The sequence below is a fragment of the Nymphaea colorata genome, chromosome 7 (assembly GCF_008831285.2).
Source record: "Nymphaea colorata isolate Beijing-Zhang1983 chromosome 7, ASM883128v2, whole genome shotgun sequence".
In the NCBI taxonomy this organism is placed as follows: domain Eukaryota; kingdom Viridiplantae; phylum Streptophyta; class Magnoliopsida; order Nymphaeales; family Nymphaeaceae; genus Nymphaea; species Nymphaea colorata.
In genome coordinates, this window is record NC_045144.1 from 16,505,672 (window position 1) to 16,518,756 (window position 13,085).

The 13,085-nt window shown below is 37.9% G+C and overlaps 1 protein-coding gene across 4 annotated transcripts; it reads left to right on the forward strand.

Moving 5' to 3' along the window:
- The first annotated feature begins 1,622 nt into the window (after positions 1 to 1,622).
- On the forward strand, positions 1,623 to 8,266 carry LOC116258002 (disease resistance protein RPV1-like). 4 transcript variants are annotated; one of them, XR_004173557.2, is made up of 7 exons: positions 1,623 to 1,725; positions 2,267 to 2,494; positions 2,581 to 3,775; positions 4,110 to 5,198; positions 5,751 to 6,315; positions 7,418 to 7,545; positions 8,089 to 8,266. XR_004173557.2 is itself a non-coding variant. In XM_050078864.1 (4 exons), exons 3-4 carry the CDS (start codon positions 2,687 to 2,689, stop codon positions 4,254 to 4,256), a joined length of 1,236 nt encoding a protein of 411 aa, XP_049934821.1. In that variant the 5' UTR covers positions 1,623 to 1,725; positions 2,267 to 2,494; positions 2,581 to 2,686; the 3' UTR covers positions 4,257 to 5,271. The 4 variants fall into 4 exon arrangements, 1 of the variants encoding a protein (XP_049934821.1); XR_007573918.1 differs by having other exon boundaries at positions 4,110 to 5,096; XR_007573917.1 differs by lacking the exon at positions 7,418 to 7,545.
- Positions 8,267 to 13,085: the final 4,819 nt, after the last annotated feature.

Sequence of the window (13,085 nt, forward strand, 5' to 3'; positions counted from 1 at the left end):
CTTCTCCACTTGCATAATCGCAAATAAATATATTTAATATAAAAAATCTGTTATACTCATAAAAAAATTATTTATCAAATAAATTCTTATCCAAAAGTCGTAGGTGTTTGATATATAATACATAATTCACAAATTCGAAAACAAAAACTTTAACTAGTAGCAAAATAACAAATTGTTCGATTTAATAAATTATTTGATATATCAAATAATAGCTTTTTTATATACTATATACTTGGAAGTTGTTTTGTTGCCAGAGTCAAACTATAGTTTTAAAATTTAAAATGAAGCGTCGGGTGCGCACCGAACATGGGTGCGGCTCCGACTTACACCCGAGTCCAGTTAGAATGTCATATTATTAAATTACTTATATAATATATGTTCTCAAGTTTTCAACTTTCTTTAGGGTTGGACGAAATTAAAAAACCATAGTTTTTTAAATTACTTATATTACAATTTTCAACTATCTATAGGTTGGACGAAATTAAAAAACCATAGTTTTTCCTTGAAGTTCAATTTAAGTTGATCAAATTTAAAACGAAAATGAAGCTTACCGCCCATTTTGTTTGCTTGTAAAATGGAAAGTGCTGTCATGTATCACTAATTTCTGATTTCTATATGGCAGGCACGAAGCAAAGCTCATCCAAATTGTTGTGAAAGATGTCCTTAGTCGTCTGAAATGGGCCCCTATGGTTGTTGCAGAGCATCCTATCGGCATTGGCCTCAGGTTGAGGATGTGATGAAGCTGTTACAGACGGAAGCAAATGATGTTCGGATTGTGGGCATACATGGAATGGGAGGAATCGGCAAAACAACCATCTCCAAGGCCATTTATAACAGCATATACCGGAAGTTTGATGGAGCCAGCTTCATTCTTAACATTGCGGAAAGGTCGAAACAGCCTAATGGGCTTGTTGATTTACAGAAGCAGCTAATCACTGACCTCTTCAATGACATCTCGTCCACTGCTCCCGAGCAAGGTATCAGCATAATCAGGCATCGAGTTGCTTACAAAAAAATATGCTTGTACTCGATGACGTCGACCATCGAAACCAGCTTAAGTCATTGGCAGGTAAACGGTCTTGGTTTTGTCCCGGAAGCAGAGTCCTCATTACAACCAGAAACGACAGACTATTAATCGAGCATGACATAGGAAGCCATGAGATTTAGAACGTCAAAGATCTTGATGAAAGCTTGTCCCTTCAACTGTTCAGCTATCATGCTTTTAGGCGTGCCCAGCCACCAGCAAAGTACTTCAAACTTTCTATAGAAGTATCACGAACCGCTGGTGGCCTGCCCTTGGCGCTTGAGGTTCATGGCTCACTCTTTTTCGTTCTGAAAGAAATGGAGGAGTGGGAAGAAATGATGGGAAAGCTGAGACGTGCTCCTGATGATGATGTCCAGCAAAAGTTGAAAGTAAGTTATTACGGACTTACAAAGGAAGAAAAGTGCATATTCTTAGACGTTGCTTGCTTTTTTGTGGGCAAGCGTAAAGAGAACGCTATGGCAATGTGGAAGAATCTAATCACTTCCCCAATTTTATCTGTCAAAGTTCTTGTGCATAAAGCTCTTGTTAAGATAAATAGTAAGAATGAGGAGTTTGAGATGCATGATGTAATCAGAGACCTGGGTAGAGATATTGTCACGCAAGAAAGCCCTTCGGATCCTTGGTTGCACAGCAGATTGTGGGATGCTGATGATATATTACATGTATTGCAGAATCCCAGGGTGAGATACTTGCACATTGTGATTTTTTCTGTACCTCTTTGAACTTTTCTCTGCATAGAGCCTAGTATTTGTATTCTGAAGGCCTGAAGCAAAGAAACTAATTTCTTTAAGTAGTATCTTTCTTTGAAAAAGGGAAAAAATCTTGCGTGGCATCTGTGCTGGTTGCATATTCCATCAATTATGTACAAAACCTTTAGGCCTGAACCTAGCCGTTATGTAGCTTTGCTCCTGATGAGGTCTATGCTCTTCAGGTGTTTTTTGCTGGATATATATTTGAAGTATCAGATGCAGCATGTCTTATTTGTTTCTCCTTTAACAAATGCTATATTTGCATCCAGTTACTAGTAGTATATAGTATATATAAAAGTGTCCCCTGGTTCTCTTCAAGGGTGCTGAATTATTTTTGTCTAATGTAGATTCACATCCTTTTCTGCCAGTAGTTCTTTTTTCAGATGCATGGTTATATGAACCGATCAATGGATCAACTTGAATCTAGTGAAATGAATGAAGATAATAGGCTAACTTATCCTTCCATCTTCAGGAAGAATGCAGTCATGTCGAAGGCATCATGCTTAACTCGTATTCTACTATGAAGAGTTTGAGGACTGATGCTTTGAGTAAAATGCCAAATCTTAGGCTGCTTCAAATCCATCACGCTGCAGTGGAAGGTCATTTTTTGAAACTTCCCAAGGAAATGAAGTGGTTGGAACTTACATGGTGTAGATTGCTGTCTTTAGAAGAAGCTGTTCACGTTGGAGTACTAGGGATGGTAAGAATTTTTGCATGCATGTAACGAAGGCATATTTTCTTTATAAACATTCAATATTGAGTGCATTGTTCTCGGGATTTTGGCAGACTAAGGGTCCTTCATCTCAGCAACTGTGAGAGCCTCACTTCAACGCCTGATTTTTCTGGTATCCCAAGCTTGGTAAGACTGACTCTTGATGGCTATGTTAAGTTGATGGAAGTCCATGTTTCTATCAAGCATCTTAAATTACTGAAGTTCTGGAGCATGAGATCCTGTGCTTCCCTGAAGGAACTGCCAGCAGAAGTCTCTGCATTGAGCTCTCTGGAAATTCTAATCCTTTCATTCTGCTTCTTCCTTGAGACTTTACCAGAAGGATTGGGAGACATGAAAGCACTAACAGTGCTTATCCTTAAAAATACTCGAGTTAAGGAGCTACCTAATTCAGTGACACAGCTAAAAAGACTTTCTAAGCTGTCTTTGAAGGAGTGCAAGTTACTGATAGAATTGCCAGACCTAATTGGCAAATTGGAGTCCTTAAAGGATCTTATAATAGCAGGTACGAGATTAGAAACCATACCTAACTCCATTGGAGATATTGGAAATCTCCAAACACTGGATGCTACATCTTGCACGTCACTGTCTGCACTGCCAGAATCCATTGGCAGACTGAAAAAATTAAGGTGGCTGAAGTTAGACCAAACAGGCATACAGGAGCTGCCTGATTCTATTGGGTTCCTGGAGGAACTTGACACAATGTTCATGAGTGGTGGAAAACTTAAAGTTCTGCCATCCTCTTTTGGACGGTTGAGGAATTTGGTTAGGTTGGAAATCCCAGGGCCAGTATTTTCGAATCGTCCTGAAAACATGGTGAACTTACAAAATCTGATGGTTCTGAACCTAAGCGAAAATGGGGAAAATTTCAATTCTTGGTATATATCTTACCTTGATTTTGAGAATTTGCCGTCACTGAAATCCTTGATATTAGATGGCAATTACTTCGATCAACTGCCATTAAGCATCGGCAAACTCTCGTGGCTTGAGGAGCTCTCCATATGTGGGTGTGAAGGCATTCATTATCTCCCTCAATTGCCATCTTCTTTAAAAAGTCTTTCTGCCAGACTTTGTACTCAACTGAAGGCTTTCTGGGACATGTCGAACTTAAAGCACCTGAGGAAACTGGATCTAAGCGGATGCCGTGCACTCTTAAAAATTTATGGTCATCAACATCTGGAATCCATAGAAGAAATAGATCTGAGGTGTTGTCTGCAACTTGAACGAGAATTTAATATCATGTGTCAGAAGGTAATCTCTTTCATATCAAACTAAAGAAGCTATATACACACTTTTCATTTCGATAATTATCACAAATATAAGATAGAAAAGAAACGAAGAGAAGAAAAAAAAAAAAAAAACAGCTATCAGGGATTAACAATCTTGCCCAACCCTGATATATTGCTGCAAAATTTGATATGAAAACTGTCTTCACCATATACTTGACCGTACAGTTTAGCTTCATCATCAATGTTCACAGTGCCGTCCTGTATACTGAAAAGCAGTTCTATTTTTTATGCTTAATTTAGTTGGTTTATTAATTATTTGTTTCACTTGTTCACATCATGTGGTTGATTTTATATAGGAAGAGGAAGAATTGCAGTGGTCCTACATTTCCAATCCAAATGAACCTATCAAACTAATCATAGAATTCCCAGATCCACACTGCGGGAGAATGCCATCTATAGGTGTTCTTGTTTATGCCATGGTGGGTCCGGAAGTAATCTTTTGAGTCACAACGGAGGGCTGATGAATACACGTGCCAAAATGAAACAACAGAGGGGATCGGTACTTCTGAATTTGAGGACCATTTCTATGCCATCAGTATTGAAAAGGATGATGAACTATTTAAGTATATAGGAGATGTAGGCACCAGCTTACATGTTCGTCTTGGTTTGCAAGATCTCAGATCGCCCGAAATGAAACAACAGAGGGGATCGGCACTTCTGAATTTGAGGACCATTTCTATGCCATCAGTATTGAAAAGGATGACGAACTATTTAAGTGTATAGGAGATGTAGGCACCAGCTTACATGTTCGTCTTAGTTTGCAAGATCTCAGATCGAGGCATAGTGGAAGAACAACGTTCAAGCAATTGAGACAGTTCTATATTGCTAGTAGATCGTTTTCTGATTCTGAATGTGGAGAAGGGAAATTCTTTTTCTCTTTTATGATACCAAAATCCCCAGGAAGCATTTCTCAAGTATATATCAGGGAAGTGGTCCTAAGCTTTAAGGAAGGGGACGAAAACATGACACTGTTAAGGAATTCCTTTGTCGTGTACCTTAAAGTGATGGTACAAGGCATGCTAGTTTTTGAGACCACAAATTTCTGTGACAAGATTAAAGATTCCAAGGAGGACGATGACTCAATGTTGGGATCTCCTCTCAAATCAACAGCTAGATCTTGGCAGGTCAAATTTGGTGGGGATGATAAAATTCACAGGGTTTTGGAGAGGGCACCTGCTGTGCTGCATGTCTCCACATGTTTTGATTTTTGGCGTGACAGACTGGCGCCGGTTATCCTTCCTAGATCACATTGTCATGTTTATGAGATGCTAGGTTCACCGCTGGTGCGTGCTTCACATCAACCTCCTGTTTGGGCTCATGTATCCGTTCAATATTCTTCTCTTGACTATTATGACGAAGCTGTTCCTGGCATGAGCAACTAACAGGTTTAGATATTATTCTTCATTCTGAGGGATCCATGTTCCCATCTTTTGTTCTTTCACTTCCCTTTTATCTATCCTTTTTCCTCTCCTCTACATTCAATTGGACTAAATTGTTTCATCGGAAACTTAACTTGTTTGTTGCCTTCTTTGATCAATTTTAATAAGGGGCGATGCCCCAGCCGATTTTGATTGTTTATTGTCAAATATAGGCTTCTCCAAGCTTTAATCAATGACTGTCTAATAAGATCCTATCTCTGCCACTGTCCCTTTTTAACAGTAGTGAAAAACTTAAAATATTAGTTAAGAAGAGAGAAGTTTCAATGAAACTCTTTTGAAAGAAAATTTGAAAAATTTACTTTTCACCTTGAACACATAAATTCATGTGTCGTATTGGACCTACTTTTCTTTAGTTGCCAGCAAAAATAGAGATGTATCAAGAAATCAGAGGCCTGACCTGTATTTGGGAATGTTGCCAAGGGTAAGCTTCTAATAAAATTATTCCCTTTCCTTAATATCCGTTAACATTTTTCTTTCTTTTTCTTGGCAATGCTTCAGATCAAAAGGCTTCCACGGCTCACTGCACGTTAGGAGGCATTGCTTGCTCTCCCTGGGGGGCACATCAAGCTTCCAGATCGTGAAAGAAGACAAATATGTGGACTGTTGACATCTCACTACGGGAAATAACATCTTCAGTGGCATCGGAGGACCCCGGTGCCAATGAAGAACCGTTTTTGTGGCGTGGAGGGCAGACTACCATTGATGACTCCGTCTGTGGCGCTTGGTAAAATATGCCATGGCTCTTTGATGAACGTGACTCCATGCTATGCCATTAAAGACCCGAACCATATCCCAACGGCCACCCTGTGCTGTTGGCGACCGAACCATGGATGAAAGACTGATTTTGACGACGGGGCTTCGGTAATGAATAGAAGGATAAATTTCTCCTTCTCCTTCTTGCCCCAAAACTCCATTGCGAGGTTCCTTCTATGATCCATCGGCTTCCTTTTGTGCATAAGGCCCTTTCGTGCAGACCCTCCACCGCGGAGGAGGAGAGTGGACTCTTTTTTTTTGCTGCGGCTCAGATCGAGTTCGTTTTGTTCTCATCGATCGTTCACAACAGGTAATTTTCTCCATTTCAATTTTTCTCGGCTTCATTTTTACATAATGTTCTAATTCTTTTTGCCCTGTCTCTCTGTTTTGTCGCTGCATTGTTGTTGTTTCTTATTTCTCTGCTCTTGTTTCCTCCACTTCTTCTTTTTATCATTGTTTTCAATCTGGTTGATGGTCACAAAGTTAGCAGTGATCTTGTAGTCCTCACAGTTTATCTTTTGTTTTGCTGAAATGTTTTCTTTTTCTAACCTTTTTTTATGGCATTTGGTTGATCAAGCTAGTTTCTTGTTGTTTCTTCTCTTTCGGGTGTAATGTTGTTCTTTACTTATTTTTTATTATTTTGAAATGCTCGTTTGTACACGGAGGACATAAGCGTTGACTCTTTCTATCAAAGTGCTCGTTTGTACATAGAGGATGTTATTATTGATTCTTCTAAGCTTTAGAATGGGGGTTTCAATGAGGATCTGTCTGTACCATGGGTTTTTGTAGGTCCATGTGTTCTTCATGTCTTAGGGATTGAGGGTTAGGCATCTTAAAAATCCTGCATATTATGTTAATTCAGTCTTAGAAAAAAGTTAGAAAAGCTAATTCGACGGAAGCCCCATCGCTCATTAGAAGAGACAAAAATGGACTATAAAAGAACGAATTTTTGCACAGCATGTGTTAGTGTGTATGTCTCAAAGAGAGAGAGTCGAAAATTTTTCCATTGTTAAAGTTTACAAAATATGCAGAACTCCTTTTTCTTCTTCTTTCATTTATGTGGTGTGCGATGTATGAGTGTTTGTAGTACATAAATGCTCTCTCTCTCTCTCTTTCTCTGACACCAAACAGCACTCAGGCCGAATCACTCAAGACTCTTGTTTTTCGAGAGATATGCTGAACCAAACTTGCAATTACTTAGTGAAACAACGTAAAAAAGACTAGATATACCCCGGATTTCTAATGTTGGGATGTGTCAGTTTTTTTGTTAAAATCCTCATTTGGTTTTCTTTTTCTCTTCTGCAAAGTCTCTCGTTCAAGAGAAATCAAATAGGTTAGCTGTTTCTTCTTTGGCTCAAAATTATTTAGACCATCCTTGATGCAAGCCCTGATGTTGCTTATTTATGTCGAAGGAAAATGGGAGAAAGGGCTAGACTTGGTAAGACATCACTACTTTTGTCAATAAGAGGAAAGGATGGAGCACCTTCTGCGAAACTGCCCTTGTTCCAAGTTGTTCTCAACCTACCTGGTTAGACAGAAGGTAGTTCTGAGTCCTTTATATCCTCTACTTCAATGTGCTCTTAGGCTTTTTGTTATATATATCAGCAACTTCCATGCAACTGGCGGTCATTTAAGTAAGGAAATTAACATATTTCAATTTTCACCTACTAAATTTTTTGCAAGTTCTTGAGCTTTAATTAGCCCCATAACTGTGGTTTGTTAATATTGACTTCAGTTAAGATACCGAACAGTAAGAACAAGAATCTGCAAATATCAAAATTTCCTTTTAGAGAGCATGAACCCTGTGAAGAAACCAGGTACCGACTTTGTGAAGAATAATGACATGTGTCGTCGTATCTGTGATTTATCTCATGTCTTACCAATAGATCATTATATATTTTTTTACTTTCAATCAAGTATGTTTTATCTCATGTTACACCAATAGATTATATTTTTATACTTTCCATCAAGTATGTTTTTTTACTTTGAGTCTGACGACAAAATTATGAACTTTGAAGAAAATTGAATTTACGGAAAAAATTATGAGTTTTGATGACATTTTAGTTATGCACTTTATGCGTAGGTGGGAAGATAAAAAATTAGTGGAGAAAGGAGATGGAGATGGAGATGAAGATGGAAGTAGTAGTAGTAAGAAAATTATTTAACGTTTTGTGTATGTGATTGTAACAATCTTTTTCTTAATTAGCAATATAAAAGAATATGTTATTAATTCAAAAGGCACATGGTTTTGTAATGCTGGCATTTTTAGATGGCAATTGCCATAGACATCAACAATGACCCATTGCAAATTATGTAATGGGTCTCGAAACAAGCTCTATGAAATCCAGAGGATACTGATCTTGAGCGGTGGAATGAACTACTTACCCTTCAAAAAACCTGAAATGCTTTTCAAGGTTTATTTCCCATGTTGCAAATGAATGTCTTCCTGCATACATAGTAAAGTGTTGCTTACCTTCTTCCTCATTGCACTGGTAGATTATGATCATTTAGAAATTTGAGTCTACCTTGCGAACGTTTTATATTGACAGAACTAACCAAAACAATGTGGGTCTTGCTTTGCAAGTAATGGTGAGACCTCCACCTTGTGAAGACAAAGTTGTCTTATATATATATTATATATATACGTATGAGAGAGATAGAGAGAGATCTAGTAATCATTATTCAAGTTTCATGGGGATATTTCTGACCTATTTTTATTTTACAACAACATTTTGTAACATTAGTAGCTAGTAGGGGTTGTATATGAAAAATTACCGTTGTGAAGACAAAAAACCGTGTTAGATAATCTCCAAATAGATCAGGATGCACCTGCATCATTAAAAAAGAAGCAAAAGAGTTTAATTCAATCAATAAAACACAAACGAAAAGATGAAGTGATTTGCCTCATTATTAATTTGGACAAGGAAACTACACATACCACCCAACCAGCTTCAAGTGATGCAACATTATTATCAATTCGTCGTACAACCCACAGTTGTGACAAACTTATCTCCGTGATGCTTTCAATAAGGGGTTGCCAAATATTAATATTTCCCACAGCTCCTCTGTAAATCTCCATCTTTTACCTTCATTACTGCATACTATGATCCGTGTACGTGTTACAATTAAAGAGCAAGAAACTAGTAAGGACTTTGTTCTTTGAGGCACCTTACAACGATAATAATTAAGCTTTGATGAGAATAACAGTGCAGCAAAAATACTTGCATTTATAGCTAGCTTAGCAATTGTCTGAAGGGGCGTAACATAACTAGTCAACTTGAGAAGATTGTGTACTCGTCTTTAGTTTGATTTGTGTGAGTGTTATTTTTATGGGCTGCAAACGGTAACATGTGCAACACTCAAGTTCAAGGGTGTACCATAAGTTTACTCAGGTCCCAAAGCAGCCCTTGACTCTAAAGCCCCGGTGGATGCAGAAGGATTTTAGTATGCATCGAGAAAAAATTGCTGTTTTTGTACGGCTTTTCACTTTCAAATCAGACACAAGAAAAATTACCCTGCTGAAATAGATAGATCAATGTAATTTTACCCTGCAAAAAAGACGGACCTCTGACTTTTTACCATAGATTTTTTTTCACGACAAATTTACCGTTCCAAATTTTTATCTGCCATCAAACGGGTCCTAAGGGTAAAACAAAGGGAAAAGAGGAAAGACCACAATGTTTAAAAGTAGATAGCAAACCTCATGGTCTTCTGGCTTATCATCATCTTCGATCTTTATGGTTTCGGATCCGAGAAATGTTTAAAAGTAGATAGCAAAGGGAAAAGAGGAAAGACCACAATGTTTAAAAGTAGATAGCAAACCTCATGGTCTTCTGGCTTATCATCATCTTCGATCTTTATGGTTTCTGATCCGAGAAATAATTTGGCACTCGATCTTTTGAAATCATAGATAGCGCTCAGATTGAGTGGCCCTGCCTTGGTGGCCTTGAGAATTGGAATACTCCCTAGTGGGCAACTTCTGCTTTTCGAGCCAATCTTATCCAAATCGTCATTTTTCAGTTCTTGATCAGATTCATTCCCTGTTGTTATTGTTCGTTGTGGTGGAAATTTTGCTCTCACCTGCAATCACGTAGAGTAAATGTGCGCACATACACAAACACATTGTTTAGTGATTTTTACTTGGAGAGTATGGTCGGTGCCTTTTCCTACTCCTACATTATATATTTCCTTTGTGGGACAATTTTTAGAAAAATAGGATGAATAAGTTATATATGCCTAAAATAAGGTTATGTATGCCTCTATAAAAATTGTACAAGTAAGCAAGCTAAAGTATAACATCAAAACCGAAAATATTGGGTCTCTTTCTCTAGAACCAAGTTTGGTCTGGGTCAAAGAAAATAGGTTATTGAATGATGATGAATGAAAAGTACTCAACAAGGAGAGAAGCAATATTTGGAAATGAAGTGGGTAAGATCTTCTATATTAAATCCTTACTGACATGATGCATATAATTCCTTAATCTTTGAATTTTAAAATAAAGGAAAGAGAAAATATGAAAACCATACCTGAGGATTTCTTCTAATGAAAGAGTGTTTCATGGCAGGCTGACCATAAAAATCTATTCAGTCGAAAACGTCTCCATTATTCAACTGAAAATTATAAAAAACTACTGGGGTTAATTAGTGGATGAGCTAAGCCCTAAGGCTTTTGGAGGCTTGGTGTTCTCCCAAATAAAGAAGATTCAAATTTTACATATAAAATTTTTACGATATCTTTAATGATCTCCGAGCACTAGACTCTAATGCAAGTCTCCCTTTGGTTGGAGGCTATTGGACATGTTTACCGCTAAAAAGGCAAGTGCCCGTGTCGATACAAGTTGGGGTGCAAGCATGGACACCGCAGCGTTATTTTTTTATATTGTGGGTATATTTTAGTATTTTTTTTTGTTCAGTAATATATTTTTATGAATATAAGAAATGAATTTATGTGTTTATTAGGCTAATATATACATGGTTCATATCTAGTGTGGGTATTATAGCATTGAGCCGAGTGAAATAGAACATGAAACTGTGAGCTCCCAAGCAATGGGATGAGAATTTGATCTTTGACCATGTGCCTATTGAAGAATGAGCCGGTGACTCATAGGAAATGGCTTAATTAAGGGAACCCACTGGAGCCATAGCAAAAGAGAGTTTTCATAGGGCAATTGTTGTTCCTTATGGTCTCGAACGTGGGTAATCTATTCATGACCAACATGAAGCTTGGGTGGAACTAAGTGGAGTTTTGAACCGACTGATATTGAAGAATCAATGGATGAGTTGTGGTTAGGGATGAAATGCACTCGAACCTAGAGTTAGCTGGTTCTTCCCAAAATGCATTGAAGTTTAGCGTTGACTAGACTTAGGGGTAAAGTACTGTTTTGGTGTGGACCAAGAGTGTGTTTGCCTAATCAAAGCAAACTTTGCATACTAGATATAAGCCCAAAACAAAATAACATGGGTCCATGCCAGCCAGTGAGACGATGGGTTATAAACTTCATCGTCAAGAGGGAAACAGCTTGGATCACCATGCTAAGACCCTTAAATGACCACTCAGTGATAAAGGAGGTAGGGTTGCAGAGGCAGCTATGAGGTTTGCCTAGAAGCATCCACCCTCGAAAGAGTGCGTAATAACTCGCTGATCAAGCGCTCTTGCACTGAAGATGAACAGGGCTAAGCGATCTGTCAAAGTTGTGGGATGTCAAAATGCATATGTAGGGGAATGTTCTGCCTTAGAGTGAAGCACCCACGTGAGCAGGTGTGGGCGAAGCTTAAGCGAGAATGTCGTCTTCAGTAACACAAATATTTTTCCTTTCATGAACTAGCACGTGCACCGGGTGACACAGATTAGGAGGGAGGAGGGAACAAAAGGGAGTGAGAGCCGGATGGAATATTTGCACTTGTGCAAAACACATGTGGGTGCTTGTAAATGAAAGAAAAGAGGACCATAATTTGGATTCCCTCCCTAACATGGAACTAAAAGAATATTGTATTAAACTATTAGCTAGACAATAGCACATAAATGCATGAAAAATTTGGCAGAACTCAACAATAATGATAATAGCTAGTTGATAGTAGAAGTGGAGTTGCGGACATGAAAAATCTTCACTATCGGACAAGAATGCCTGCATTAGACGTTCACTTATTATGCCTGCTCAGAACGTCACAATGTTTCTTTTGATTAAGCACCAATATACATAAGGTTGTGTTAGCCTATTTTTCAATTTTAGTTAATTTCTAGATCAATTCGAAAAGTGTTTTGATAGACTTGACTTTCACATTAACTGTTTGGCAAAGAGCCGAAGCTTCCACCCAAACCCTTTATGGTGTTTTTGAATGTTGAGAATCCAGATGGCTGAATTTCACAGCCGTATTGGTTACATAAAAACTTAAAAGCATCACAAAGTGATTGACCAATTAAACATAGGTTACTAACCACGATTGTCTTGATTGGAGGCTCCTCTGGGTAATATTTTCTGATCTCTGGAGTATGCCTTCTACCTTCACTGACCAGCAAGCAGTGACTGAACAAGAAAACAAGAAGCACAAGCAGAGGTTCATGCCGAGTTATGGAACTCATATCTGAGGCGTCAGTCCTTCCACAGTGCACAATGGAATCCAAAAACTTTAGCTTTGATGGCTTTGATCACTTATAGTGTACGGCATACAACATGTTTTAAGGAAATAAAATTACTTGGTAGGTCTGCCAATTAGAATTGAGGGAAAGAACATGAAAGCGAATCACCATTTTCTTGAATTAAAAATAAATTGCCAAGTTTGGTGAGCCCTAGATTAAGTCATCTTCATACATTAATTATTATTATAACAATGGATACTATCCTTTTTGCTACTTGATTCACAAACCTCACATAGATGATGTCAATCCATATGTAATTTATTTCACAACTCTTTCTTAAATGATGTCAATCCAATGGCAGTTTTGACAGGTAACAAGTAAAATGGCAAAGCTTGGGTAGTTTTCTCCCATATTTTATTGCAAAATTTTAGTTAAGCATTTCACTTCATCAAGTTAATAATGTTGATTAATGGGAAGGAAAAAAAGAATAAAAGGCAAAATGGG